The following is a 26,608-nucleotide window of genomic DNA, read 5'->3' on the forward strand; positions in this document are numbered from 1 at the left end:
CACCACAATGAGAAGCCTGCGCACCTCAACGAAGAGTAGCCCCTGCTCGTGGCAACTAGAGAAAGCCCACATGCAGCAATGAAGACCCAATGCAGCCAAAAATAAAATAAAATAAAAATTTTAGAAAAAGAAGAAGAAGAAAATGCCTTATACCTAGTAAGAGAGGGATGAAGAGCAGGGGGACATCCTAGTATCCAGCGGCTTCCGATTAGTTATACTTAGTAGCTAGCAGTACTGCACCCCTAACCGTGTGGTTACTGAGAGGTTACTGGGGACCTGTTAATATAGGTGTGTGAACTGTGTGGAGTGTAGCTGCGTTTAGCTTAAATGTGGAGTACCAGTCTTCAGTTAAGATTTTGGGGATCGATATATGCTCACTCCAGTTGGTTTTGCTTCCCCACTGGGTCGTTGGGCTCCTAGAGTTTTATTCCATTTATCATTGCACATATTGATCCATCATAATTGCCTGATGTGTAGGAATTCTAGCTCAGCAATCCAAAGCAGAGATTTTTCTTCCCAGTTGTATGAGGTTGTCATTTCTACAATGCTGTTCATTTTACTTCCTTGTATTTGTAGATATTCTTATTTTATTTTGCAGAGTATATGTTCATGAAATGCATACAATAACTAAGCGTTCCCTTCTTGGAGCTGGAAGGCTTTTGAGGTCAAATCTTCTGGGATAGGGGTTCCTTTTCAGCATCTTCAGTGTTATGGTACCCAGTCTTTCTGGAAACTTCTAGTCCCCCTCATTCCACTGTTTGAAACTCAGAGGTGAGCAGATATCCTACTGTCACTTACTCCCACCCTCGTTCCTGCCTCTTTTCTGGAGCAGCCACCAGAACAGATTGGTCTGGGAATGCACCTTTAGTCTTTTCTCCTCTAAGTTAGACTCTTTCCGGTCTGGCTAGTGGAACCCTCATGTGACGGTTCAGAATTCTGATTGACTTCCTTTGAGTCTATTCCAGTTTTTCAGTGTACCCCATGAAATGTGGCATCCGTAATTAAGCCAAGAGTGTAGATCCAGAGTGACCAGAGAAGGAGTCCGTGGCCATCTCCTGTTCTCCTGGGATATAAATACTTGGGGGCTGCAGTAATAGAAATTTACTAATAGTTTCTTGCTGTGATGACTGATGAGTCCACCAAAATACATCCACACTGTGGCCCAGATGATGATCACAGTTAGGTACAACCATTGTAAAGTATGTTGTAGACCCACCCACCCTGTCCAGATCACATTGCTAGGTGGCAGTGTCCATTTTAGCATCCAGGTTTTCCTGTTCTCCTGTGCTCTTTCCTCTCTCTCTCGGAGTTGGGCTGATGATGCATTGTTTTTAGAACTAATCAAAGATGTCCTCGCTATCATGGTACTAAGCCAAAGTGACTGTTTCACAAAACACTGCAGAGTTTCTCACTTAGGAAGTCTGTAAGAAGAGAATGAGTGGTTTGCTCTTGAAGAAGTTGTCTGGAAGACACTTCTCAGTTTTGAGGAATAAGAAGCAAACTCTGCTTTCCGTCATCATCATCCTATGATTCACCCCTTTCCTCCTCCACCAGTCCTGGCATGCTGTCACTCTTAAGGATACCAGAGCTGAACCTGGGCTTTCCCCTTGAGGCTTGGCTTCTTCCTTAGGCTGGTGCAGGGTTCCCCTAAGGCCGGAAGTGGGGGGTAAAGAGCCCAGGTTAGAAATGACACTGCCTGCCTCCCTTGGTGCCACTGTGTGCCTTCCTCCAGCCTCTTCTCATGGCACCAGAAGCCTCTCCCGGTTCCCCCCCACTTCACATCCTGAGTTCTCTTTGTCTGTGATTTACAGTGAAACTGATGTTCACTTTCCCCCAGGCCTGGCTCTTGATTTTGGAATGGAAATTTAACACACTTTTAGTTCATTTCTCCACAGCAACAGACTGAACTTCAAGACAATTACCATGCTACCAAGACAATTAACATACTCGTAAATCATGTTCTGACAGTCAGAAGGTGAACTTGGGCACTTTTCCTTTGTCTTCGCCTTCCTGTTATAACAATCCTAATCCTCCCGAGACAAATTAATCCTTTGAGTTGAGGAAGGAGAATGACATGTAAAAGAAATGTAAAAGAGAAAAGTTTATTAGTGTATCTCAAAAATATTTCCCTACTTTATTGATAGGCATGATAACAACACGGAATGTTCCTTAAGATTGTAAGTGATGTAGGAGCATTACTTAATCATTATTGCAGCACTAACTAAATTTTATAGGTTTGTCAGCGGAACCACAGAAGTCATGCATCTTGCCTAAGGCACATAGCAGGCAGCTGGCAGAGGTGATATGAACCCGGCCCCGAATTCCAAACCCTGTGCTCTTGACCACTTTGATACCATGCATCCCCCGAAAAGATGATTCTTGGGTTTCTGGCTTGGGAAACTGGGTAGATAGAAGTTCTATCTGATGAGACCAGGAAGATGGGGGAAGGGAGTTAGGAGAGACACTCTGAAAGGTTGAAAATGAGTTTATTTGGGAACTGTTTCATTCAGGATCCCCCACCCCTGACATCCAAATGAAGCTATCTAGTAATTGAGTCTATGATGGAGGTGAGAGGTCTTTGCCTATAGGTGGGACTTAAAGCCTTGGGAGTGGATGATGTCATCGTGGGAGAGATTGTTGAGAAAAGTTCTCAGATCTAACCCCGAGGAAACTGAGCCTTTGAAGATCTGGTCTGAAGAAGAACCTGTAGAGGGTGATGATCACCCCTTCTTACAGGTGATGGGGTTTATGCCTCCTTCTTGGGGGCAATTGGACATGTGTGTAGGAGTTTTGTTTGGCACAGCTGGGCTGGGGGTGTGCAGTGCTGTGCTGATTGGGCAATGCACTGAGTGGGTTACTGCCTTGACGGGATGTTGGTTAGGAGTCTGGAACAACCTGAAACAGGCAGGGCAGTCCTGTGCATCTAAGAAGTGCCTTCCATTGCTCTGCCCCAAATGCTCAAAATGATCTTTAACATTCTTTCTGACACGCACATTTATGCTGCCCTTTAGTTTTCAGGCCTTTTTAAAATCTCCCTGTCTCATGGCTCCTCACTTGAAACTCAAGGAGTGTGGAAGGATGGGCTGTTGAGAGCTGAGACCTTGAGGGGCTTGGCCAGAGTCACCAAGCTCATGAGTGGCCGAACTAGTGCTGGAAACCCGTTCTCCTGCTGCTGCTCCAGGGCTCCTGCTGTTCTCTTCTCCTTCTGTGTCTCTGTATGACTGAATCTGGAGGACCTGGGTTTCTAGCTGAACTTCTGCAGGGATGCTGGGCTTGTACTAATGAATTTGCTCCATCTCATGGGAAGTTTTCATGGTTGCTGAATGACAGTGTCTGCCGGGAGACCTGTTGGACACCTGGACTGCTCTCTTTGGATGACCGTAGAGCAGGTGATAATTCATCCTTGGTGGATTCCCATGTATGTACTATGAGTGTGGAGCCAGCAGTGGGTTTCAGGCAAATATATTCTTTGCTTTTCCCTGTTCTTGTCATGTCTCTGCGCCCTTGACGTGCCCCATCTCTGTGTATGTGGGCAACTTCTAGGTGGACCTACAGGAATGCTCTGGGTACCAAAGTTTTCTGCCCTGGAGATGACAGCAGCCCTCGAAATTCTCAGAGTAGACAAGTAACTATGTAATATTGATTAGATGGCTGACCAAAGATTCTCCTGCCTAAAAATATCTATCTCCCTGGCCTATCACTTTATTTAAAGTGTAACCCTACTTCTCAGCTATGACTCAAAAAAACTATTAAAATATACATAGTATCAGAGAGAGAAAATGTCAATTATGTCACAACTTTCAAATGTAACTCGAGTCTAATGGCTTCGATTTCTGTCACCACAGCCTGAGTTAAGGGCCTCATATTCCATTTGGGTCACTGCTGCAGTCTCTGAATGGGCCTCAGTCTTGCCTGTGTTTCTTTGTTTTACCTCCCAACTCCATCCTCCACGCTGCTGAAGAGGAACGTGTGTGTGTGTGTGTGTGAGAGAGTGTGTGTGTGTGTGTGTGTGTGTGTGTGGTGTGTGTGTTTTCTGGTAAATGATTTCAGAATGTTAAAATGCTGATGGGAAGGAGCTAGTTGGGGGAGAGAGGTTGCCAGCTGTGAGGGGTTTGGGAGACAGAGAAAGGGGATAACCAGTAGAGTGGAATCCTGGACATGGGGCTGGGATCTAGAGCTCAGATGATGAAATTTACCTCCAAGAAGGTAGGATTTCCAGCTCTTAGGGGAAGGGAGGAGAAGAGCTGGGTGCTGATGCTGCAGGAAGGTTGGTAGATGTGGTAGCAGGAAGTTGAACTGTTCGAGGCCTTTTCCCTTGATTGCTAAGACTCCTTTTGTCCTAGCACATGATAGGTACTGACATGTTAGATGAATAGCATGTGGATTTTGTAGTATCTCTCATAATGTAGATGTGCCTGGGGGAATGAATCCCTGGGATAGGAATAAGTCGCATGTACCTGGGGAGAAGAAAGCTTGAACCGGAACCTGCCGTGTGTGCCGTCAGCTAACTGATGCCCAGTTGCTGCAAAGGCAGGTGGGCGGCCAGATGAGATGACTGTCTCTCAAGGGACAGATGACTAAGGGGGTGGCGACAACCCTGCAGCATTTTCCAAGGGCCCCGTGGCAGGTGCACTTGGTGATCTGGCATGTGGTGTTGAAGACACAGTCATCGGTGTCACATCTCTGTGGACCTGGCACCTCCACCTGGCTGGTGGCCACAGACTCTCACTCACCCAGGTTCCCTTGCACTTGTCACAGGTGGGATAGAGAGACCTGGAGAGAGAGAGAGAGAATCAGACTTTGAGAGCTGCAAGGATGCTTAGATATTTTTCCGTCTAACTCGTTTATTTTACAGAAGACAAAATTGAGTGCCACGGAGGAGAGGGGACTTGTTAAGCCCTGCATTGAATTTGGGCTGAGGCCCCATGGCACCAGACCCCAAGCCCAGGGCTCCTTCTAAGCTTCAGTGGAAAGGCCAGCTCCCTGGGCCACAGTCGGACCCGCAGATCTGCCCAGGGTGTGTGTGTGTGTGTTGATGTGAACTAAGGATGACGTCAGGCCCACCGTTCCTTGTGCTTGACCAGGGTGGACATCAGATTGAGTCACATGATGAACGTGAGACTTCTCTCAAAGAAATTAGTTCTAAACTGTACGAGGAATGAACTATCTAAGAAATTAAAATATTAACATCTTTTATTTTTAAGACTTTTTTAAAGAACAATTTTAGTTTCACAACAAGATTGAAAGGAAGGTACAGAGATTTCCCATATATCCTCTGTCCCCACACATGTATGGCCTCCCTCTTTATCCACATCACCCACCAGAGTGGTCCGTTTGTTACAACTGATGAACCTATATTGACTTGTCATAACTACATAATCCAAGTTCATAGTTTACTTTAAGGTTCACACTTGGCGTTCACGCTTGGTGTTGTATACTCTGTGGGTTTGAACAAATGTATAGTAACATGTATCCATCATGGTGGTGTTGTATAGAGTAGTTTCACTGTCCTAAATAGACCTCTCTGCTTCACCTATTCATCCCCCCCAACCCTGTCAACCACTGATCTTCTGACTATCTCCATAGTTTTATCTTTTCCAGAATGTCATAGAGTTGGAATCATACAGTATGAAGCCTTTTCAGATTGGCTTCCTTCACTTACTAATATGCATTTAAGTTTCCTCCGTGTCTTTTCATGGCTTGATAGTTCATTTCCTTTTAGCACTGATTAATATTCCATTTTCTGGTTTTACTACAGTTTATCCATTCACCTGCTGAAGGACATCTTGGTTGCTTCCAAGTTTTGGCAACTATGAATAAAGCTGCTAGAAATATCCTTGTGCAGGTTTTTGTGTGGACATAAGTTTTCAATCAATGTAGCTTTTAAAGGAAGATGCTACGTGGAAATGTTAAGTTCTTCCTGGCATAAGGAAGGTAGACTAAAAAGGGTAGAAGTATCATCAAGCAAAAGGATGTGAGTGACTGAAGGAAAACACTCTTAAAGCAGCCCACTTGAACTCGTATTTGAGGTCAGATGCAAAAAACCGAAACAAAGGCACTACCCAAATAGTCATACTAAACTCCCCAGATCGAATTCTCTGTTAAGAGATCCTTGAATTTTCCAAAATTGAAAATTCAATGTTTTGGTATTTTTTAGGAGCTAGACTGCAAATCAGTCGACTGCGAGGGGTATCAGTTTTTGTTAGTGTTTTATTTGATAAATATTTGAAGTAAAAGGTGTACTGTTTTATTTGTCAGATAAAACACCTCAGAATTAAGGGATTTTTACTCCATTTTAGCTGATTAAAAAATCCACTAAACATAACTCACTGGGGAATAAAGCGATTGGGATTGTTCCTGAATAGTATGCTATGTCTCATCTTTTGACACAACAGTTAGATTCTGATCAGCTCAAAGTAAAGGGGATTTTCAGTGCCTATCCCTCAGACAAACCCACAAAGCTACTGTTATAATCCAAGAAAAATTAAAACATGTCCACACTAAACACTGTACATGAATATTTCTATTTACCCATGATGGCCAAAAAGTAGCAACAACCCAGATGTCCTCCAGCCGAAAAATGAATAAACAAAAGTGGTGTATCCATATAGCAGAATATTGTTTGGCCATAAAAGGGAGTGACACATGCTACAACATGGATGAACTTTGAAAACATTATGCTAAATGAAAGAAGCCAAAGAAGTCAAAAGGTCATATATGGTTCCCAGTCACATGAAAGTTCAGAATAGGGAGACCAGTAGAGACAGAGAGTAGATTAGTGAATGCCTAGAGTTAGGGGGACTGGTGGGAAGTGACTGATAACGGGCAGGGAGCTTCTTTTTGGAGTGACGACAGAATCCTAAAGTTTATTTTGGTGATGCTTGCACAACTCTGTGAACATACTAAAAACCATTGAATTGTACACTTTAAATGGGAGAATCATATGGTATTTGAATTATATCTCAGTAAAGCTGTCTGTTACCCACCCACCCCCCCGAATTAATAAAAGGTAGAAAGCAGATTTAGAGATGTTATTTTAGAGAAGAAGGTGAACAGGAACTACATTTCTTAGGTGATATCATTTGATACTATCATACTAGACCTGATAAAATGAGGTTGAGACAGGTGGCATGAGGACAGGGGGGGCAGCTGGGAATAATGTTATGTTGCGAAGAATCCTGTCCAAAAAGGTTTGTTTGTATTTCAATAGGTACGCACCACCTGGAGAAGAATTCAGTATCACACAGGCTAACCAATATGCATATAAATCTACGTTTTTATTTTAAAAAGAGAGGGTTTCTCCAAGTCGTAAGCTAGATTTATAAATTTAAGCTTCATTGAATATAAAACAAGGATTTAAAAAGAAAGCATTTAGGACTTGAGTTCATATAGGACTAGATCCTGGGCTAATATATAGTCTGGTGGAACTGAGAGTCAGGGACAGCAAAGAAATGAAGCAAGAAGAGAAGGGGATTGAAGAAGAAACATTTCAGCAGCTGGGCAGTAGGGCCCATCTCAAGCTCAAGGTTGCCCCGGCCTCTGATCTTGCTTTCCTGGGTTCTGAAGGCCTTGCCCACTGCCTGATGCCTCCCATCTTTGGCCCTTTCCCTATGTCCCTTCTCCACTAGTCAAGAAGCCTGAACATGGCTCAGCAAAATGCACCAAGTTGTGGTTGCTGAGCAGGTTGGCCAGGTAAGCTCCCCAGTCGTGGAGCCTGTAGTACTTCCAGGACTGGAGGTGACCGTGGTATCAGCAAGAATGTTAATATGCTCCAGATCAGCATTAGACGAATATGGGATGGAGCACGATCATGGCACTCAGACCAGAGAAGGAAAACGTGCTGCTTCCAACGGGAGCATTTCCTTCTGTAGACAGTGCTTGCTTATGGCAAGACAGTGCTTGCTTATGGCAGGGGGCGCAGGGAGGAGGGCTCTAGTAGTTGAGAGAGAACACGGTGTGGCTGCATGTGCCCGCAAAGATAACTGGTAACTTACTCCCAGGAAGCTGGGCTTCCCTCTCCCTGGGCACACCTGCTGCTCCAGTACGGTATTTAACTTAAAATTTAGAACGCATGTGGATCTTGATAAAGGACACTAAATATAACACTAAAAATACTTAACCATTTGGGATTTTGCAACTGATGAGGAACTTCTCACAACCATTACTGAAAAGAGCTAGATTTCAGCATTTAAGATTACTAAAGGAAGTCCTGGAATGTATTTTTGGGTTTTTTTTGTGTGTGTGGTACGCGAGCCTCTCATTGTTGTGGCCTCTCCCATTGCGGAGCACAGGCTCCGGACGCGCAGGCTCAGCGGCCATGGCTCATGGGCCCAGCCGCTCCATGGCATGTGGGATCCTCCTGGACCGGGGCACAAACCCGTGTCCCCTGCACTGGCAGGCGGACTCTCAACCACTGCACCACCAGGGAAGCCCTGGAATGTATTTTTTTAAAGAGTAAAACAACAAGCCAATTCTGGTGCTGGGAATATTTGAGTATTGCTTTAATTACGTTACCCAACCCCCCAAAGCCTGCAAATATTCAGAACCCAAAATCTCCCCAAAGTCAATTGTTTGCATTAAAACAGTCTCTTTGCTCGTGGGGAGATGCTGTTTTGAATTTTTGACAAAAAGAAGTTTATTCTGACGGAGGTTCTTTTCCCCTCAGAGGGCAAGGTTTTTACATAATTACCTTGTACCCTCAAAATTGTCTTTGGTTCAGCTCTCCAGTCCCCGTCCCCTGAACCCATCGCACAGCTAATTCCTGTCTCTGCGCTTCTCTTCTGTTGCTGCAAACTTCCAGCTCTTGGTTAAGATCCACCTTAAGGCTGTCAACATTGACATTTGAGAAGATTCTCTGGGGGTCTTTCTCTAAGGTCTCAGCCCTCTTGGATCTTCCCCTTCTCTAAAGTTTCAGACTAGTGGCGGTCTCTTCCACACATTCCAGCACAAACGCTGCCCTTTGTTCTCGGTGTGCTGGGTGTCCCTCTGAGTGTCAGCCCCTCAAGGGAGCTGTTTTTATGTACTTATATGCCAGTCATCATGGTTTTTCTCTCCCCTTCTTGATGCTGAGAGGTTTGTAGGCCCTCAAGTAAGGGTTAAAGATTCCTGACTCGGAAGTTGAACTCTAATTCCTGGGTTCTTGCCCACGTTGACGCACCACCCCTGTTGAAGGGCACGTGGGCTCTAACCTGTGGGAAGTGTTCAGTGCCACACCCTCTGCTGGGCTTGGCAGTGGAGGGGGAAGCAGCAAAGTGGGACTTTGCCAAGGAAACGCTGGCTTTGGATAAATTACTTCTGCTTTGTACCCATTATTGTGCCTGTAAAGTGGGTGAAGGAGTGTTACCTGATCTGCCTCATGTCAGCAGAAGGGTAAACTGAAGTTTTAGATGTGATCCTGTAGTAAGATAGAACTGATATTGACTATTGTGAATTTTGATTATCCCTGTTATGTAGGTTTCCTATTTTGTTACCTCTTGGCCATTTATATCTGTGCTATATTAAAAGGTCTTGAGAGAGGGCAGGGGGTGAGTGGTCAATAGGAACTGTTAGAATAAGATCTTGGTTACTCTCTGACCCAGCACTCTAGCAGAAGGATCCAGTGATCTTCTCCAGAAGGTAGCCGATTTTCGGCCTGAAGCTGCTATTGCAGAAGTTCAATATAAGTGTACAGTTGACTCTTGAACAACATGGGGTTTAGGGGCACCCACTCTGTGCATTTGAACGTCCGCATATAACTTAGAGCTGGCCCTCCCCATCCTCCGATTTAACCTACCATGAGTTGTGCATTTACTACTGAAAAAAAATCTGCGTGTTAGCGTTCCCACGCAGTTCAAACCTGTTGCTCAAAGGTCAGCTATAGTCTTTTCACCTATTAAAATGGTTTCATCTGCCATCTTAAAATCTCAAGGAGTTCAGATAGGGAAGATATCTTGGCTGACCTTAGAAGCCTGAGGAGTGGGGCTGGCACATTTAGACCTTCAGCTAGGATTTCCCAGATGAGACAAATCTAAGACTGTACCAAAAGCCTATGTGGGCTGAGAGAGGGGAGTAGCATTTCTCAATTTTAGTTTTGTTAGAGACATTTCTGAGAGCTGGCGAGTTTTCCTGACAGCGTAATGAATAATTGACTTGCTTTCCATTATTAGGTTTTCTTCAGCTCATTAAAATGAGTCTTTCTTTTGAGGACTCGGAACTGTTTAGGGACCCAGTGGGTATCCCAGGATGCACAGACTTGGGACGTTGTACTAAAGAGACCCGTGAATGAGCGTGCTATTGGTAAATAACCAGAGCGACCATTCATTGTGTGTTTGCTCTGAGCCCAGCAGTTACATGTAGATAATACCAACGTTATCTACTAAGCCATGAGTTTGGTTCTGTGTTTGCTTGAACGCCTTCAGTCTGAAACAGATTGTTTTATGAAGCAGCCTCTCGTATGGTTGAATACCCGGTGTGGTAGAAAGAATGCTGGGCTGGATGTCCAGCTGGGGCTCTGCAACTTAACCTAGAGTGGCTTCCAACAAATCATGCAGCTTTTTTTGCCTCTGTTTCCTCCATGGGGGGAGAGGAAAGTAGCAGCACCTACTTCCAGCTAGATTTTCAGGGCAGGTTTCCTGGAAGATGGCCTTTTCATTGGTCCTGGAGGGATAGATAAGATTTGAGTATGAAACTGAGGGAAGGAGGGACTTCGCTCGTGGCACAGTGGTTAAGAATCTGCCTGCCAATGCAGGGGACACGGGTTCAATCCCTGGGCCGGTAAGATCCCACATGCCACGGAGCACCTAAGCCCGTGCACCACAACTACTGAGCCTGTGCTCAAGAGCCCCCGAGCCACAACTACTGAGCCCGTGTGCCACAACTACTGAAGCCCATATGCCTAGAGCCCGTGCTCTGCAACGAGAGAAGCCCGGGCACTGCAATGAAGAGTAGCCCACGCTCTCCACAACTAGAGAAAGCCCACACGCAGCAACAAAGACCCAACGCAGCCAAATATAAATAAATAAACAAATACATTTAAAAAGAAAAGAAACTGGGGGAAGGAGACTGAGAGAGAATTCCCCCTAAAGAAAAATACAGTGAGAAAGGGGTAAAAAGAAAGTGTGGCTCAATGTGGGAGAGCACGAATAGTGCCATTTGACTGCACCTACAAAGGTTTTGTGTTTCTTGGAGCTGACAGCAGCTTCCTTACAACTTGTAATTGTGGTGCTGGTTCTGCTGGTGGAGGGTGAAGCTCATGGGGTCGGGCTGATTCCTCTGCTGGCCCCAGCCCCAGCCCTGGCTCAGATTTCTCACAGCTTGGCTGCTGTACGCTGACTGCTGTGTTTTCCTAGTCTCCCGCTCTTCACAGTCCTGTGTGTCAGTCTGTCTCAGTGTGGTCCGCTGGACATGGGGTCCCTGGTGAGGCTAGAGAGTGCAGAGGTGGTGGGAATTCCACCTCAAACCTGGTGCCAGGGCAGCTCCCTGGGCCACCTGGGATGGAGGTCCGGTCAAGTGAAGCCCTTCCCTGTGCCATATTCCCTCACGTTCTACTCTGTACCCTCTTTGGGTGATGTTATGAAGTGACTAAAAGCAGGAAGTGGAAGGAGCGTGGGTGTGTTTACACTAAGAAAGAGGATGGTGAGGGCGGAGACACAGCAAAGTAAACAACAGCCAAGAGCTCTTTTATAAACTAGAGCTCATTATGGAAACAGGTAACTGAAGTGCTCCACATTCAACATCTTGGCTACTTTGTCATAGGAGACTGCATTTCATGTCAAAGAAAACTACACAGGAAAGCAAATGCTGCCCTTCATTCTCCAGTTCTGTATTGTCTAAGAGTCCTGTACACATATTCCTTGCCTGCTTGGAGCCCCCGCTGAAGGGCGAAGAACGGAAAAGCTCTTCCCTTATAGATCTGTTAGCAGAACATGGATATCGACCCTGGAACTTCTCCTGCTAGCTTTCCACTTGTGCCACTGACCCCCCTGCTGACCTTTGCCCTCAAGAAAGGCATGACTTCTCTATCCTGTATCAACCCCCCTATCCAGTATGTCTTGGAACCTTAGTTTCCACTGCCTTTATCTGCAAGTTGCAGAGACTTGCTTTGCCCTGAGTTTCCCCGGTTCCTTTATCACGTCTTTTTCTTAAAAGCTTTACTGCCCCGCGTAACTGATGCTTAGGCTCCAGTGCATTGCAGTCAAACCCACACCTGCATGGTTCCCCTTACTTTACTTGCCTTTGGCGCTCTGGTTTATGGCTAGTGGGTCATAAGTGAGATTCCTAAGGCAGTCAGCTTCCTGTGGCTCAGGTCTGTGGGTTTGTGCCTGGCAGTAGCGGTCTAATTTTTTTAAGCTATATAGGGAAAGCACTGTGAAGGTGGAGCATTTATTTTTGTAGCTGAGTAAAGCCTACAGCAGAATTAGTCCAACATGTTTAATGATGTTCATAATCATTGTGCTACATGATAATTTGGGCATAAATATTAAATAGCTGACACAAATGAAGGCAACTAGCAGTACCTTTCCATAGCCAGACTGTCTTTCGCGTTCTCTTTCTCCACCTACAGTATCTGTTCCTTCATCGTGAAATACTGAATGCCTTCTGGACACCAGACTCTGGTATGTCCACCATCTGCCCTAGGGCTTGGCAGTTCCTGACACTACCCAGTGCTGAGCACCTGTCCTCCTCTTTTCCCATCCCCACCCGGTGCTGAGCGTTTCGTACTTGAAAGGTTGGACAAACGGTTTCTGGGCCACGAGGCCGGCGTGGCTGCATTCAGGAGACGAGGGGTCCAGAGAAAGCTGAACTCAGTGAAGAGTGCCTCTGAACGGAGGCCTGTGAGACCCTTGTGGCAACTGGAGGCGGGGAGACGGACCCACAAACACTGCCTTTTGAGCCAGCTCCTCACACACTGGAGTAGGCTCCCCAAAATAACCAAGGCAGATGCAGCTTCAGGCCCAGGTGCTATGTAATTTCATGGCCACATAAGAGAATCATGAAATTTAAAACCAGCAAAGGGATAATGATTCTCAGGGTGCCCAGACCAGCAGCATCCGCATCACCCAGGAACTTATTAGAAAGTACATCTCAAAATCCTTGCATTCCCAAAGGGCGGTGTTGGACCATTAAGGGCAGTAAGATGCAGGCAGTGTGAGAGTGCCATTTAGTCTTCTAGTCAGCTTCAGTTTTAAGGCCTGAAAATTTATATACCAACTTTATGGCTTAAGCTACAGTGTTTTCCAGTGGAGAGAGCCTTGCCCCATACCCTAGGGGGTCTCTGAAATCTGCCTCCCACCTCTACCAGCACACTTAGTGGTGTTTCTGATTGGCTCTTGGAAAATGCAGCAGGACTGGTGAAATGTAAGCATGGTTTCCTTGAAAGTTGTCATTAATGCTGTGTAAAGAGGCAGGATTTTGCAATCAGGAAAAGAAAAGAAAAGAAGAACACTTTGAAAAGAGGTTCGGGGGTTCTTAACCATCTTTGTTCCATTTAAAACATTTAAATGTATCAAATATCATATGTACAATTACAAAGGACTGATTATATTGAAATTGTCAACATATTTTAGGAGTTTGTGATAAATATAAGGCATGGTGAATGCATTAGTGGCAGATCTAATAATAACCATCATTTTGAAGTAGTGGTGAGTGTAAATATTTAATGCTATCTGCAGCAACTGTAATACGGTGTCCGAGTCACAGGTTCTTCCTGTTCTCTCTGTCTTTGACTATATTCTTTTGTTTTCTTTATTTTTTTAAATTGAAGTATAGTTGATTTACAATGTTGTGTTAGTTTCTGGTGTACAGCAAAGTGATTCCATTTTATATATATATTTTTTTCTTTTTCAGATTCTTTACCATTATAGGTTATTACAAGGTATTGAATATAGTTCCCTGTACCATACAGTAGGACCTTGTTGTTTATCTATTTTATATATAGTAGTGTGTATCTGTTAATCCCAAACTCCTAATTTAACCCTCCCCCTGCTTTCCCCTTTGGTATCCATAAGTTTGTCTTCTATGTCTGTGAGTCTATTTCTGTTTTACAAATAAGTTCACTTGTATAATTTTTGGCTATATCCTTAACTGAAGAAAATGTTAAAATTTAGTAAAAACTAAATAAAGATGTGCTTTTTTTTATTCCATTTAAGTTCACGGGTCCCCCTGAATTGTGTTCATGGGCCTGTTGGGAATGTGTGGGCCCCAGGTAAAGAACACCTGAAGTAGGGGTAGGGCAGAGCTGTCTCCTTTCCCCAGCTATAGGCATTAGCAGGCCGTAGCGCACTCCTTGTAGTGTGTGTGCCTCTGCGTGCTTCTAACCAGTCCCCACTATTATTTCAACTATGTGGCTCTCAACAATGTAAATCCAATTAATGAGGAGACTCTACTTTGATTTCTAGGCGATTTATCATAAGCCATTAGCTGGAGCGTAGACTTAAAGGGTCCTATCGTTTGCAGCCAGGAAAAATGGTTAATAAATTCACACATCAAGGACTGTGTAACCCCTGAGCCTCTGTGTAGCTAATCGTTGTTTTACGTTCATTGTTACATGGTATTAGGCTGATATCAACCATGAATAATTCACTAGGTATTTGAATTTCAACGAGTACCTGAACATATTTATATAGTGACCCATTTAATTAAGCTGTTGAGCGGTGGTTCTTAACCCCAGCAGAACTAATGTTGTAGCAGAACATCAGAATCACTTGTGGAATTAAAAAGCAAAACAAATATCTGGGCCCCACCTCCAGAGATTGTGATCCAGTTGGTCTGCTGTGGAATCCAGGAGGGGGAGTTTCGTGAGTTCCACAGGTGTTTCTAATGTACAGCCAGGGCTGATGAACAAATGATGGTTCTTTGCAGTCAGATTGTTGCCAGAGGCCGAGACGTGCCTGTTGGGGTCTTAGTGCCCTAAACTTCACCCTCTTCCCTGAGCACTGCTTGTGCTTTCCCACCCTTTGCACAGCCTAACACCTCTGCCTAGAATGGCCTCTTGGAATAGATCACCAAGGGCCTGGAATGCTGAAGACGCTGAAGGCATCCCACAGACCACAGTGTCTCATGAGAGGGTGCTTAGTGGGACCTACATACAGTCAAATGAGTGTTTTGGAAGTATCTGTCCAATGGCAATGAGGAGAATGGATTGAGTAGGGGCTAAAATAGGCACAGGAGGACCAGCTATGATGCTGTGGAAGAATCCCGGAGAGAAAGGATGAGTATCATTGTCCAGAGGGCAGTTGTGCGGATGTGCTTGGCTCTTGGGAGACAGTTGGGTTGGGGAGATATATCTGAGTGTGGACAACTTTTGGGTGGCACTTGTAGTCATGAGGAAAGATGAGATCACGTTAGAGGCAACCTAGAGAAATGAGAGGAGATGCTGAAATTGACTTGCAGGGATGCCCTAATATTTAAAAGATGAATGGATGAGGCCGTATTTATACGAGAAATCGTAAAAGACCTTGTATCTTACTGGTAGCTTGGCAGAGAGAGTGCAGTGTAGAGAAGGAGGATGAGCTTTAGACTGAAGTGCTCAGGTGCACCTGGCTTCAGATACTAACTAGCTGGACTACTGACCAACGAGAAGCCTTTTTTACCTGAGTATTGCTTGAATGTGTTCCTTCACTGCAAAATAGTTTCCAGCACCCAATGAAATAGAGCTTGAAAAGCGTTTATTTGGTTCTGTAGGGTACAAATATGTGTATATCATAGTTTACCCCCAGCTAATGATAACATTAAACAAAATAAATCTGTAAAGTTTAAAATCACAGGAAACATTTGCCTCTGTTGCTCACCTTCATCTAAACCCACAGATTTCTGAGTTTCAAGGTATATCTTCAAAATTAGCGGGTAGCTGCAGTTGATGTGGAGTATCGCACAGCTCAGCTATAACCTGGATCTAGAATCAGAGTTCAGGAATAGCAGGAGGTCTTAAGGATCATCTTCCAGCCCTTTAGTTTAAAAGCGGAGAAGTTGGCACATCCCTGTTCACACCCAGGAGCCCCCCACCCAGTTTGTCTCACTCTGCCCTGCTTATCTTCCAGTGAGGGGTGGGCTTGACTGAGTTCCCAGAGGTTCTTTCTGTGGTGCGTTCACATCTGAGAGGAGACAGCCTCTCCTGGGAACAGCGAGTAAGTGGAAGGAGGTGGATTCATTTTTCTACTACCTGTATCATACTACACCTAGGAGGTTTATAAACAGAACTTAACACTCGGAAGGCCACTGTGAAATTGATATTGAAGTGGAAAAATGATACTCGGGTATGAAATGCACTAAGTACTTAGCTCCTGCCCTGTAAGAAGGTTCAATTTCATCTTAGTAGACACTTAGGACTCTGACTGTTAACCACCAGTTAAGCACTTTTCCATGAATATTTATGGCCGCCTTCTTGAATGGCTTGAGCTCTGGGCTGTGAGCACACAACGCTACCTGGGAGGGTGGCAGTGTAGGACATTAGTGCCTGATGGCAGAAGTGCTCAGGGATGCTTGTCTGCCTCCCTCACACCTAGAGCCCAGGGCCTGCTTGGGCCGTGAGCCTGGAGGACCCCTCACATAGGTGCCCTCCCTCTAGCTGGCCAGAACATATGTCCTCCTTCCCACTTTAAGCCAGCTTTATTGTTGGCTGGCTTCATAGAATCTGTAGCTTGGAGCTTTCTTGCCCAGCCCCTTCTCACAGCAGGACTGTTCTTTCTAGTGCCCCAACGTTGAGAGGGAATCTTTAACTTTAGACTCACTGTAGCCGTATGGCTCTGTTTTGAGCCCCAGACTGCCTCACTGTAATTTTCTGTATCCTTCTCACCTAACTTTACCTCCATCCTCACCTATCTCTGTCCCCAGATCTTACTTTTCCCTCCCCACAGAACCCAGTTTTATTTCCGCCAATCTGATTCTGCCTTCTGCCTGGCGTTACATGACTTCCCCCATTCTCATGGGGTTTTGATATCATTTTGTATTAATATAGTTGTGTTTGTATCCCTAAGGATCATGTTTCTTTTTTCTTGTTGAGTTCCTAAGAGTGTCATACCATGTATAGTACTGTCATTTTTTTTTTAGTTGGCATTGCTTCTAAGATTCATTTTCATTGTTTTCTTAGTCTGTCTCCCAGTTATGAACTCTGTCCCTGGTACTGACACAAATATCTTTGTTCAACAGAAATTCTTGATGAAAAATTCTTTGTATCCCCGTTCTCTGGTGCAGTTCTTTTTCTTTTTTAACCATAGTAGACGGCCTGCATTGTGATGATGGTGTTGAAAATATCATTAGAGGCTAGACAGATGTAGACAGGCAAGAGACAGTAGATTGATTACCCCATTAGTGAATAGAATATATTCTCCTGACGCACCTAAATTTTCAGATGATTTGTTACTGGAGGAAGAAACGATGGAGGGACTTAATGATGTGTTCAGAGACAGGGCATCCTTCCTCCTGCGCCTGAGCCAGGCTTTCCCTCCCTCCTGTTTTGCACCTCCACTGTGTGTCCGGGTTTTGTTCCCACCTCTTCACCTCTCTCAGGGAGTGCCCAATCCAGGGAAAGAGAGTCACACCTGCCTGAGACTTGAGGCCCCTGCTGTCAGCCCCCTTCCCATGGGCGAGCTGGGGAAACTGAACTCAGGGCAGGAGCCACCACGTTTGGTTTGCAGGCGGTAAGTTGCACATCTCTAGGGGGCACCAGACCCTGGCCTCAGCCTATATAGACCACCACACATGGCAGCCCTTATAGGGCTCTTTTCTTGACACAATCCAGGTGCTGGCCTGCCCATCCAAGCCCTGCATCTGAGATTGGCCATCATGGAACTTACCATCTAGTGGGGAAGACAACGGTAGAAGGACTACTAAGTAGATTAGTAAAGTATTAGTAAATTGTATGCTGACTGCTATGAAAGTAGGGTGGTCAGGGGAGGGCTTCTGAAGAAATGATGTTTTAGCTGAGGAGGTGATGCTAAGCCAGCTGGCACTGAGGACACCTGATTCATGTCTAATGTCTTAGCTGAGGCTAGATTTGTTAGGGGGATTCACTAATGGATGCTTGATTATACATGAAGGGGCTGTAGTGGTGATACAGAGATGTCACAGCATAACCCAGTGGGAAATTGTACAGGGATAAGGAAGCCTGTGTTCAAGTTTGCACTTGGTGTCTTACTAGCTGAGAACTCTGGGAAGATCACTCGGCCTTTCCAAACTTCAGTTTTATCCTCTTTAAAATGAGAAGTCTGGCACCAATAGTCTCATGAGTCCTAAGCGAGAGATAACATGGCCAAGAGTTTTGTACACCATTCGAGCATGATGTGAGTAGGTGGTGGTCATTAATTACAATGAAAAGTAGTAAGGCGTGAGCCGCCCCCAGAATGTGATTGAGTACCAGGCATTAAGAGTTGTGAGGTCAAAGAAGGGAAAATAAGTTTGAACTGGAATAGCTTCAGACAGCTGTAAAGTAGGAAGGAATAAAGAAACAAGCCCTGTGTGGCTTGAGCGTCATGAACAAAGAGAAGAGTGGCACGTGATAAAGCTGGAAAGAGAGGTGCTGGTTCACAGAGGGTATTGAACATGGTCCCAGAGCTGGGATCTTGGAGGCAGAGGGGTGCCATTGGACGGCTTAAAGCAGGGGGAGAGGTTTGATCCAATATTCACGACAAAAGGTCATGTAAAAAGGTTGCCTTATAGGGCTTCCCTGGTGGCACAGTGGTTGAGAGTCCACCTGCCGATGCAGGGGACACGGGTTCGTGCCCCGGTCCGGGAAGATCCCACGTGCCGCGGAGCGGCTGGGCCCGTGAGCCATGGCCACTGAGCCTGCGCGTCCGGAGCCTGTGCTCCGCAACGGGAGAGGCCACAACAGTGAGAGGCTCACGTACCACAGAAAAAAAAAAAAAAAAAAAAGGTTGCCTTACAGAAGGATGACAGTGAGGGTTAGAAAGCTGCTATTGCAATGCTTGTCAGAGATGATGATGGCTGGAAAAAGGAGGTCCAGAGACGAGAGTGGTCTGTACTGGGAGGGGAATTCAATAGGGCATGCTGTCTGGAGGGAAAGGGAGGAATCCACAGTGACTCCAGGTTTCTGGCTGAAGTGGGTGAGTGGAGGCTGGTGCCACTTACACAGAGAAGGCCTGGGTCGGGGCACGGGAAGTGACGGTGAGGCTTCGGCCCCAGGAACCCTTCAGGTTCAAGGTTGAAGCCAGTGCCCACCCTCCGGGAGCTCTCAATTCATTGACTGATGTGTGGACGCACTGTGGCAGTTAGAACAGGGGGTTCCAGGTGGGAGGATGGTGGTGCCGCAACCGTCCACAGGTGGAGGGCCTGGCCTCTTTGTCACAGCCGGGGCTTCTCTCAGTCAGAATCGGCTGAAGCAGTGCTTTCCTGATGGTTCTGTGTGCGCATTGCTGATGGGGAGGCCACGGGTGATGCGTTATTCTCTGCAGGAAACCTGAACAAGGCAACCCCTCAGCGGGGTGTCCCCGCAGTTCCCGCAGTGTCTCCCTGGCTGATCAGTGCTCTGCAGCGTCGACCTCAGGTGCCCGGACAGCCTCCTTTTCCACTCTCCAAAAATGGGGACGGGGAGAGAGGTTGGCCTTGCTCAGGGAGCTTCAAGTGATTTGGTGGGAAACTTCTACCAGAAGAGCAGGTGGCTTAGCAGCAATTCAATCCCGCCTCTCAGGTGTCAAAGACAGGGATTCAGTGTGAGCCGGGGAGAGTCTGTGGTGCACGTGTTGGAAGCTGGAGAGTGGCTGGTACCTGACCGGGAATCCTGTGCTCTTGCCTGACGCAGAGGCCTTCAAGGGGCTCTTCCTGCTTAGGGTGGTGCTGCCTTCCTGAAGACCGTCTGGGCCTGAGTAACGGCTGGTATTTCACAGCATGAAATGCCATGGCCATGGGTTAATTTTTCTAAATACAGGCAGACCTTGTTTTATTGCCCTTTGCTCTATTGTGCTTCACAGATAATGCCTTTTTTCTTTTTTTACAAACTGAAGGTTCGTGGCAGCCCTGTGTCAAGCAAGTCTATTGGCACCATTTTTACTCACTTCAAGTCTCTGTGTCACGTTTTGGTAATTCTTGCAGTATTTCAAACTTTTCCACAATTATTCTGTTTGTTACCGTGATCTGCGATCAATGATCTTTGATGTTACCATTGTAATTATTTTGGGGTGCTACGAACCACACCCATGTAAGAGGGTGAAGTTAATTGATAAATGTTTTGTGTGTTCTGCCTGTTCCTCCACCCGGCCCTTCCCCCATCTCTCCCCCTCTCCTCAGGCCTCCCTATTTCCCGAGACACAGTATTGAACTTAGGCCAATTATTAACCCTACAGTGGCTCTAAGTGTTCAAGTGAAAGGAGGAGACAGTCGCTGCAGAAAACTGCACTGTGGTCTTGTTTTAAGAAATGGTCCCAGCCGTCCCAGGCTTCAGCACCACCACTCTGATCAGTCAGCAGCAGGACGCCCCCCCAAGCAAAAAGATTACAGCTGGCCGAAGGCTCGGATGGTGGTTAGCACTTTGTTTTTTGCAATAAAGTATTTTTAAATTAAGGTATGTACATTGTTTTTTTTTAGACATAGTGCTATTGTACACTTAATAGACTACAGTATAGTGTAAACATAACTTACATGTACTGGGAAACCAAAAAGTTCATGTGATGCTTTATTGGGATATTCTCTTTATCGGGATATTTGCCTTATTGTGGTGGTCTGGAAACGAACCTGCAATATCTCCAAGGAATGCCTGTAAAGGGAACCTCACTGGGCTCAGGAGAAAAGGACTGACTGAAAAGCACATGGACCCAAGTTGTCAGCTAAGTCATGTCTGTAACTCGGCCGAATGGATGGAGCCATACCTTGGCTGTGTTTTTGAAGGACACTGGGTAGAATTCCACACTCATAAATATCTCCCCCACGACCAGCCCTAAGTAATGGAAGTTTGAAACTGAGAGCTCTTCCCCACCCACACTTCTGTTACAATTTTGATCACAGAATCATCGAATGTCAGAGACAGATTAAATCACTGGGGGAGTCCCCGTCACAACCTTGTACTTGACAAGATGCGAAGACAGAGGCCCAGAGAAAAGAAGTGACCCAAGGTCACACAGCAAGTAAAATGGCCACACAGGGCCTGACATCAATATGGGATGAGAGGTGACAATGCCTCACAAGTGGCACAAATCAAATGACTTGAGACTTTAGAAGGCAGAGAAATAATGGCCTGCCGGGCTGCCTGAGACGGGTTGGACTTCAGCAGAAGGGTGTACGTTGAAGGCGATTTCAGGTAGGGGGAAAACCATAAATGGCAGTGCCGGGAAAGTGTGCAGTTTCAGAGACCGACGCGTAGCTCATTTTGTCTGGACTGTAATCCCCTCATCTTACACAAAGCGTAGAGATCGTTTCATATAATCTTGCAGCAAATCTGTAAGATGGGGGTATCCTCTGTAAGGTGGTTAAGGCTTACAAAGAGCCTGCTGATGGCTGAACCAGGACTCAGACAAGCGCCTTGGACCAAAAGCCTGGTGTTCTGTTCTTAGCACCATAATATGCCGACGCCTGTCAAGGGTTTTAGTGTTGGGATGTGCATTGTGGAGGAGTTCAGCTAAGGAGTTTGGACTTGATTCGGTAAGCGATGAGTAGTTAACTTCTTTTGAGCGCGGGGAGCGTGATTAGAGCTGTGCTTTAGACATTTAATCTGGCAGGAATGTTAGGATGAATTAGAGACCTAGGTCCCTAAGTCAAGGTGACCACCTAGAAGAGCAAGAGCAAAGTCGTGAGAGACTGGACTGAGATAATCGGAGGGTCAGGAAGTCAGCTCCCTTGCTTAAAGTCAGACAGCTGACCAGTGCACGTGAGGTTCAAAATCAAGTTTGTATTTACTGCCCGTTTTCTGGTCTTGTGTTCTCCAGTTGAGTTGGAAGCAAAGCTAATGTGGGTAGAACAGACTGAGGATGCTTTTGCACATCATCCCGTTACAAATAGCGTACAGATATGTAATGTGCACCCAGCCACGTAGTAGACTAAGAATGGGAGTAGGTAGGGTGTGCGGAAGTGCAGTAGAACTAAATGAGAATCATCAATTCTAAAAAATATTTTAAGTTGGTCTCAGTAAGGGAAGTTGTTAAATGGTCCTTGTTGGTCTAAGAAGAGTTGAATTTCCCTAACTTCAGTCTTACCGGCATCAGTCTGACTATCCACCAAATTAGCTGGGAGTTAGCACTAATGGTCGTGGCCCAGACTCCCTCACGCCCAAGAGCCTCGAGTGTAAAGATTTGAAACACTTGGGGATGTTTATAAGCTCTGATCATAGTTTGGCCACATATATGCGTTTTCATCAAAACACCAAAGTTAGCTTCCATGTCCTGCCAGTTTTTTGTTTCCCTGCCTTTGATTCCCTCTCTTTGTGAGGTCCTGACACTTTGTTGTCACGTGAAGTAGCCCTGCCTTTTTGCCTTTCTGGCCACTTACACTTGGAATAGCCTGCTTGGCCCTCAAAGTTTTCTGCCTCTTGTGTGGGTCATTCTCTTTCCTGAGCATATGTGACTTTTCAGTCATTTCCTAGTGATGCGCAGGGCAACGCCCGTCTTGACACAGCAAGTGAAAAGTGACAGGTGTCACTGGTCTGTGCCACCTTTTTTTTTTTTTGTGGTACGCGGGCCTCTCACTGCTGTGGCCTCTCCCGTTGCGGAGCACAGGCTCCGGACGCGCAGGCTCAGCGGCCATGGCTCACGGGCGCAGCCGCTCCGCGGCATGTGGGATCTTCCCGGACCGGGACACGAACCCGTGTCCCCTGCATCGGCAGGCGGGCTCTCAACCACTGCGCCACCAGGGAAGCCTGCCACCTTTTCTGTGCCAGATGTAGCATGTTATCTGGGTCTCTTCGCAGTTCAGTTCCCTCTGTGTGCTGTGTTGCCGCAGGGAGCCTGGCAGCACTCACGACCCCCAGCCCCCACCAATCTGATTAATTCTCTCCTGGCATCCACATGTTGCTCCCAGGGATCCTTATTAAGTTATTTGGACAGTATATACCTCCCCATTCGATGCGGTTCTCTGTGGAGGACTAAGTCTTAGACACAACCTGTGCTCATCCTTTTTTAGGTGAAACATACAGACTTTGAGCAAAACTCCAAACTTGTGGGTATGGCTCCTGCAATTTAGATCTCCCTGTTGCAGATTCACGTAGTTTTCAAGGTGGCATCAGACTTGGCTCCCTTTCATAGGTCTAAAGCCCAGCTTGGTCGACGCCTAGTCCCTTGGGATGGTTGTACTTCTGAGCAGTTCTCTAAGGAGTTGATTGTGATGGTATTGAGAAGAGGAGGGGTGACACCTGCCCCGGTCCCCAGGGTCCAGTGGATGTCATATAAAACTTGAACAACAAATGAGTATGGGAACCGTAAGCATGCACAGGCTTCTTTAGAGGCCACCTTTCAGTAGGAAGTTTTCACAGAACCAAGGAGAGGAGAAACACACTCTCACAACAGTGGTATCCGAGAACTACAAGGGCTCTCCGAAAGCCACTTCTTCTTGTTCCATCCTCCAAATACTAGGTGAGATTCTGTGTAGCTTTTCAGGTAATTGGCTGTATGGCCAGTTTGAAAGATGAGGTTTTTTCAGCTTCATCTTCTCAATAGCATCTACTCGCCATCTGTATTCACTCGAGTCCCTCCCCACTTAGTGATGGTGTGTGAGCTTGAGACTGCTCAGCTCTTCGCTGACCTTGAAGAGCAGCTGAAGGTTAAGGTTTCTTCAGCCCGGCTGCCACACCTGACTCTCCCCCGGGGCCCCCCTTTCAAGCCGGTTTTTGTCTGTCTTTCCAGTTCACCTCTAGTTAACATCAGTGTCATCACACCACTTTTTCAGCTTCTCAGCTGTTGGCCCAGAAGCAAGGCCAACATTCATTCACCTGTGCTGATCAGGTACAATCTACCTGTGCTGATAATTACTGAGGTGGGGCAGGCCGTTCTTTCTGTAGCCAGCCCTGCCCAGGAAGCCACAGGTGCTGGTGTTAGGAGTACTGGGCTGGTGCCAGGAGACCCGTGTTCTAAACCTGACTTCACACTCCTCGGTTTCTTCATCTGGAAAGGAAGAGGGCTGGTTGATCCCTAAGTTGGCTTCTCCTCCAACATAATATTTTATCTCGGGTGTATTCTCTATGCCAGGCACTGTTAAAGGTACTGCAGATCGAAAGCGAAGTGCCTGCCCTCCTCCTGGCAGTGGATTTGTGGGCTAGAGGTAGATGGCTGAGTGTAGCTCTTACAAGCAATTCGTTTCCCAAACTCGTGGCGCAGATGTTTGTTCTTACTCCCTGCTTGAACATCCATGTTCCTTGGAGACCAGATAGGTTGCGTTTTCCATTACTTGTCTGTCTCATATCTGTCTCAAAGGGATACGTACAGATACATTTTATCTGATGTAGAGTATCTGCTCTCTGCCTCCCATTTAGTCTGATTGAACTCCCTCTTATTGCAATCCATAGCTGTTTTATCTAATTTCTGGGAAACTTGAGGCAAGATTAGCCTGGTGGCTAGTAGCATGCCCTTTGTGGTAGATCTACATGAACAAAAATGTTCAGAACTGTGTCTGCTGGCATGCTAGGCTCAAATACAAGAGGAGAAGAAAAGAACCTTGCTCTTGAAGAAAGTGGCGCAAGATGGGCATGTAACAGAAAGGCGAGATTATGTAACTGAAAGTGTATATTTATGTTAAGTTCTCAGGGGATGTCTTTGGAAGGGAGTGCTCTATGGGGTACTGCCTCCAGAGAGAACTTGGGAGAGTGACCCGACGGCTACATCCCCATTCCCTCAGGTCATAAAATAGGATTTGTAAGCCCTTCTCAGAGCTTCTTTCTCCCACTTTCAGATCTTGTGCAAGCAAGCGTATGAAGGAAGGTGGGCTATTTTTACGCTGCCCCTCACATTTACTCCTAAACGAGGGAGGGATGCTCCTGATTGGGTTCGGGCCCTTGTCAACAGTGTCACTGGAAGGCGACAGTGTCGTTGGAAGGCGACCGTGCCCTTCCACAGCCAGCGACTGACCAAGGCTTTTTCCTTTGCAGAGATGAGAAGAACCAGTCCATCATAGTCAGCGGGGAGTCTGGAGCCGGCAAGACCGTGTCGGCCAAGTACGCCATGCGCTATTTCGCCACGGTTAGTGGCTCGGCCAGTGACACCAACATCGAAGAGAAGGTCCTGGCGTCCAGTCCCATCATGGAGGTAAAGCCATCCAAATGTCCTTGGCCTTCTTGTCTGGAGTCCCTTCTGCTGGCACTAAGACTGCTTGAGTGTCCAGCCTCGCGTGGCCGATCACAGAGTTCTTGGAAGCCACTCACACAGTCAGCATTCATGCCTCTTCCCAAGAACCCATTGTCCACTGCTGAGGGAAGAATTTCAAAGGTGCCCCTAAAACCACAGATTGGGGAATATTCTGACCTGGTAGCCCAGGTCCCCAGTATTGGATGCAGCGGCCTCTTCATGTTTTCCTTGTTCCTTGACTCTGCTGAATACTGTTGTGACAGTCCTCCCCCATCTACCGCCATCTCTGCTGTGTTCCTCCCCCCTGCTGCCATCCTGTGTCAGCAAATCAGTGTCCCACCAAAACCATTTGATGCTATGAAGGTCTGCTGAGTCAGGAGGGCAGTCTTCATGGCGGTGAGGAGGCCTAGATAAAAGATTCCCCTTTTTCCCAAAAGATATTTGGATGTTTTATCTTTTGCGGGGCGATAGAGTCCAAAGCTTTGTGACTCTTTTGTGGGGAGATAGAGTCAAAAGCTATGTGACGACACAGAATCTGTTGAAGATCCTGAGAAAATGTTACCTTTGTTGGCATGGACAGGTCTTGCCTGTCTCTTCACCACCCCGACCTCCCGGCTGGGTGGCCTCAGAGCGGCCGATGCAAGTGCAGGGCCAGAGGTATTTCCAAAACCTTGGGTCTAGCTATAGTAAACGATGTTATAGGGTCAGAACTCCATCTCTCTTTTTCTTCCGTTCCTTATAAACGCTTCATTCTCATGGAGTTGAGCTAAATGGCTGCACAGTCCCTGAGCCAGCTTTGATTTCCTGCGTTTGAAGTTGAGGCTCTTCCTTATTGTCTGGGCTGCAGTCTGGTAGGAGTTGGCCCTTCTGCCAGCCCCGAAGAGCCCCCTTGTTTTAGGAAGAAGAAATTCAGTTGAGGCCCAAAGCCGCCAAAACAGCATCAGGTTTCTCTGCACAGCCGTGAGCCCCGCCCATTAAGACACAAAGCACCGGCGTGGTTGGTCCTTCCGATTATTTGGGGGCTGGGGGAACAAGAACCTGCCTGGACCTTCCCAGGTCCCCTCTCTCTCCCCCTTCCTTTACCAAGTGCAGGAGTAAATTGAGTGTCAGTTCATAGGAGCTCGTTGATTATCCAGGCAAACTCTCCTGCCTACAGAGTTGCATTATCCAGAGAGCTTTTACTCTCTGCTCAGTAATCAGACACACGGTGTTCACTAAGAATTAGACAAAAGCAAGTTTTGGTGTCTGTTCTTATATGAATTGGGAAGTGGTCAATGTAGTTGAAGGCATTTTTACCAAACAGATAAAAACAAACAAAAAAACACTTTTATTAGTTTACAGTTGTTCTTAAACTTGACTGTGCATCAGAATCGCCTGGAGGCCTTGTTAAAGCAGATAGCTGGGCACCACCCCCAGAG

The 26,608-nt window shown here is 46.3% G+C and overlaps 1 protein-coding gene across 1 annotated transcript in view; it reads left to right on the top strand.

Moving 5' to 3' along the window:
• MYO5B (myosin VB) overlaps positions 1-26,608 on the top strand; it is a 230,899-nt gene that overhangs the window by 36,897 nt on the left and 167,394 nt on the right. The window contains exon 4 of the mRNA XM_065889991.1: positions 24,995-25,151. Within this exon, the coding sequence (XP_065746063.1) occupies positions 24,995-25,151 (157 nt within the window). The remainder of the gene's footprint in view (positions 1-24,994; positions 25,152-26,608) is intronic.

Source organism: Phocoena phocoena, chromosome 13, assembly GCF_963924675.1.
Source record: "Phocoena phocoena chromosome 13, mPhoPho1.1, whole genome shotgun sequence".
Lineage (NCBI taxonomy): Eukaryota > Metazoa > Chordata > Mammalia > Artiodactyla > Phocoenidae > Phocoena > Phocoena phocoena.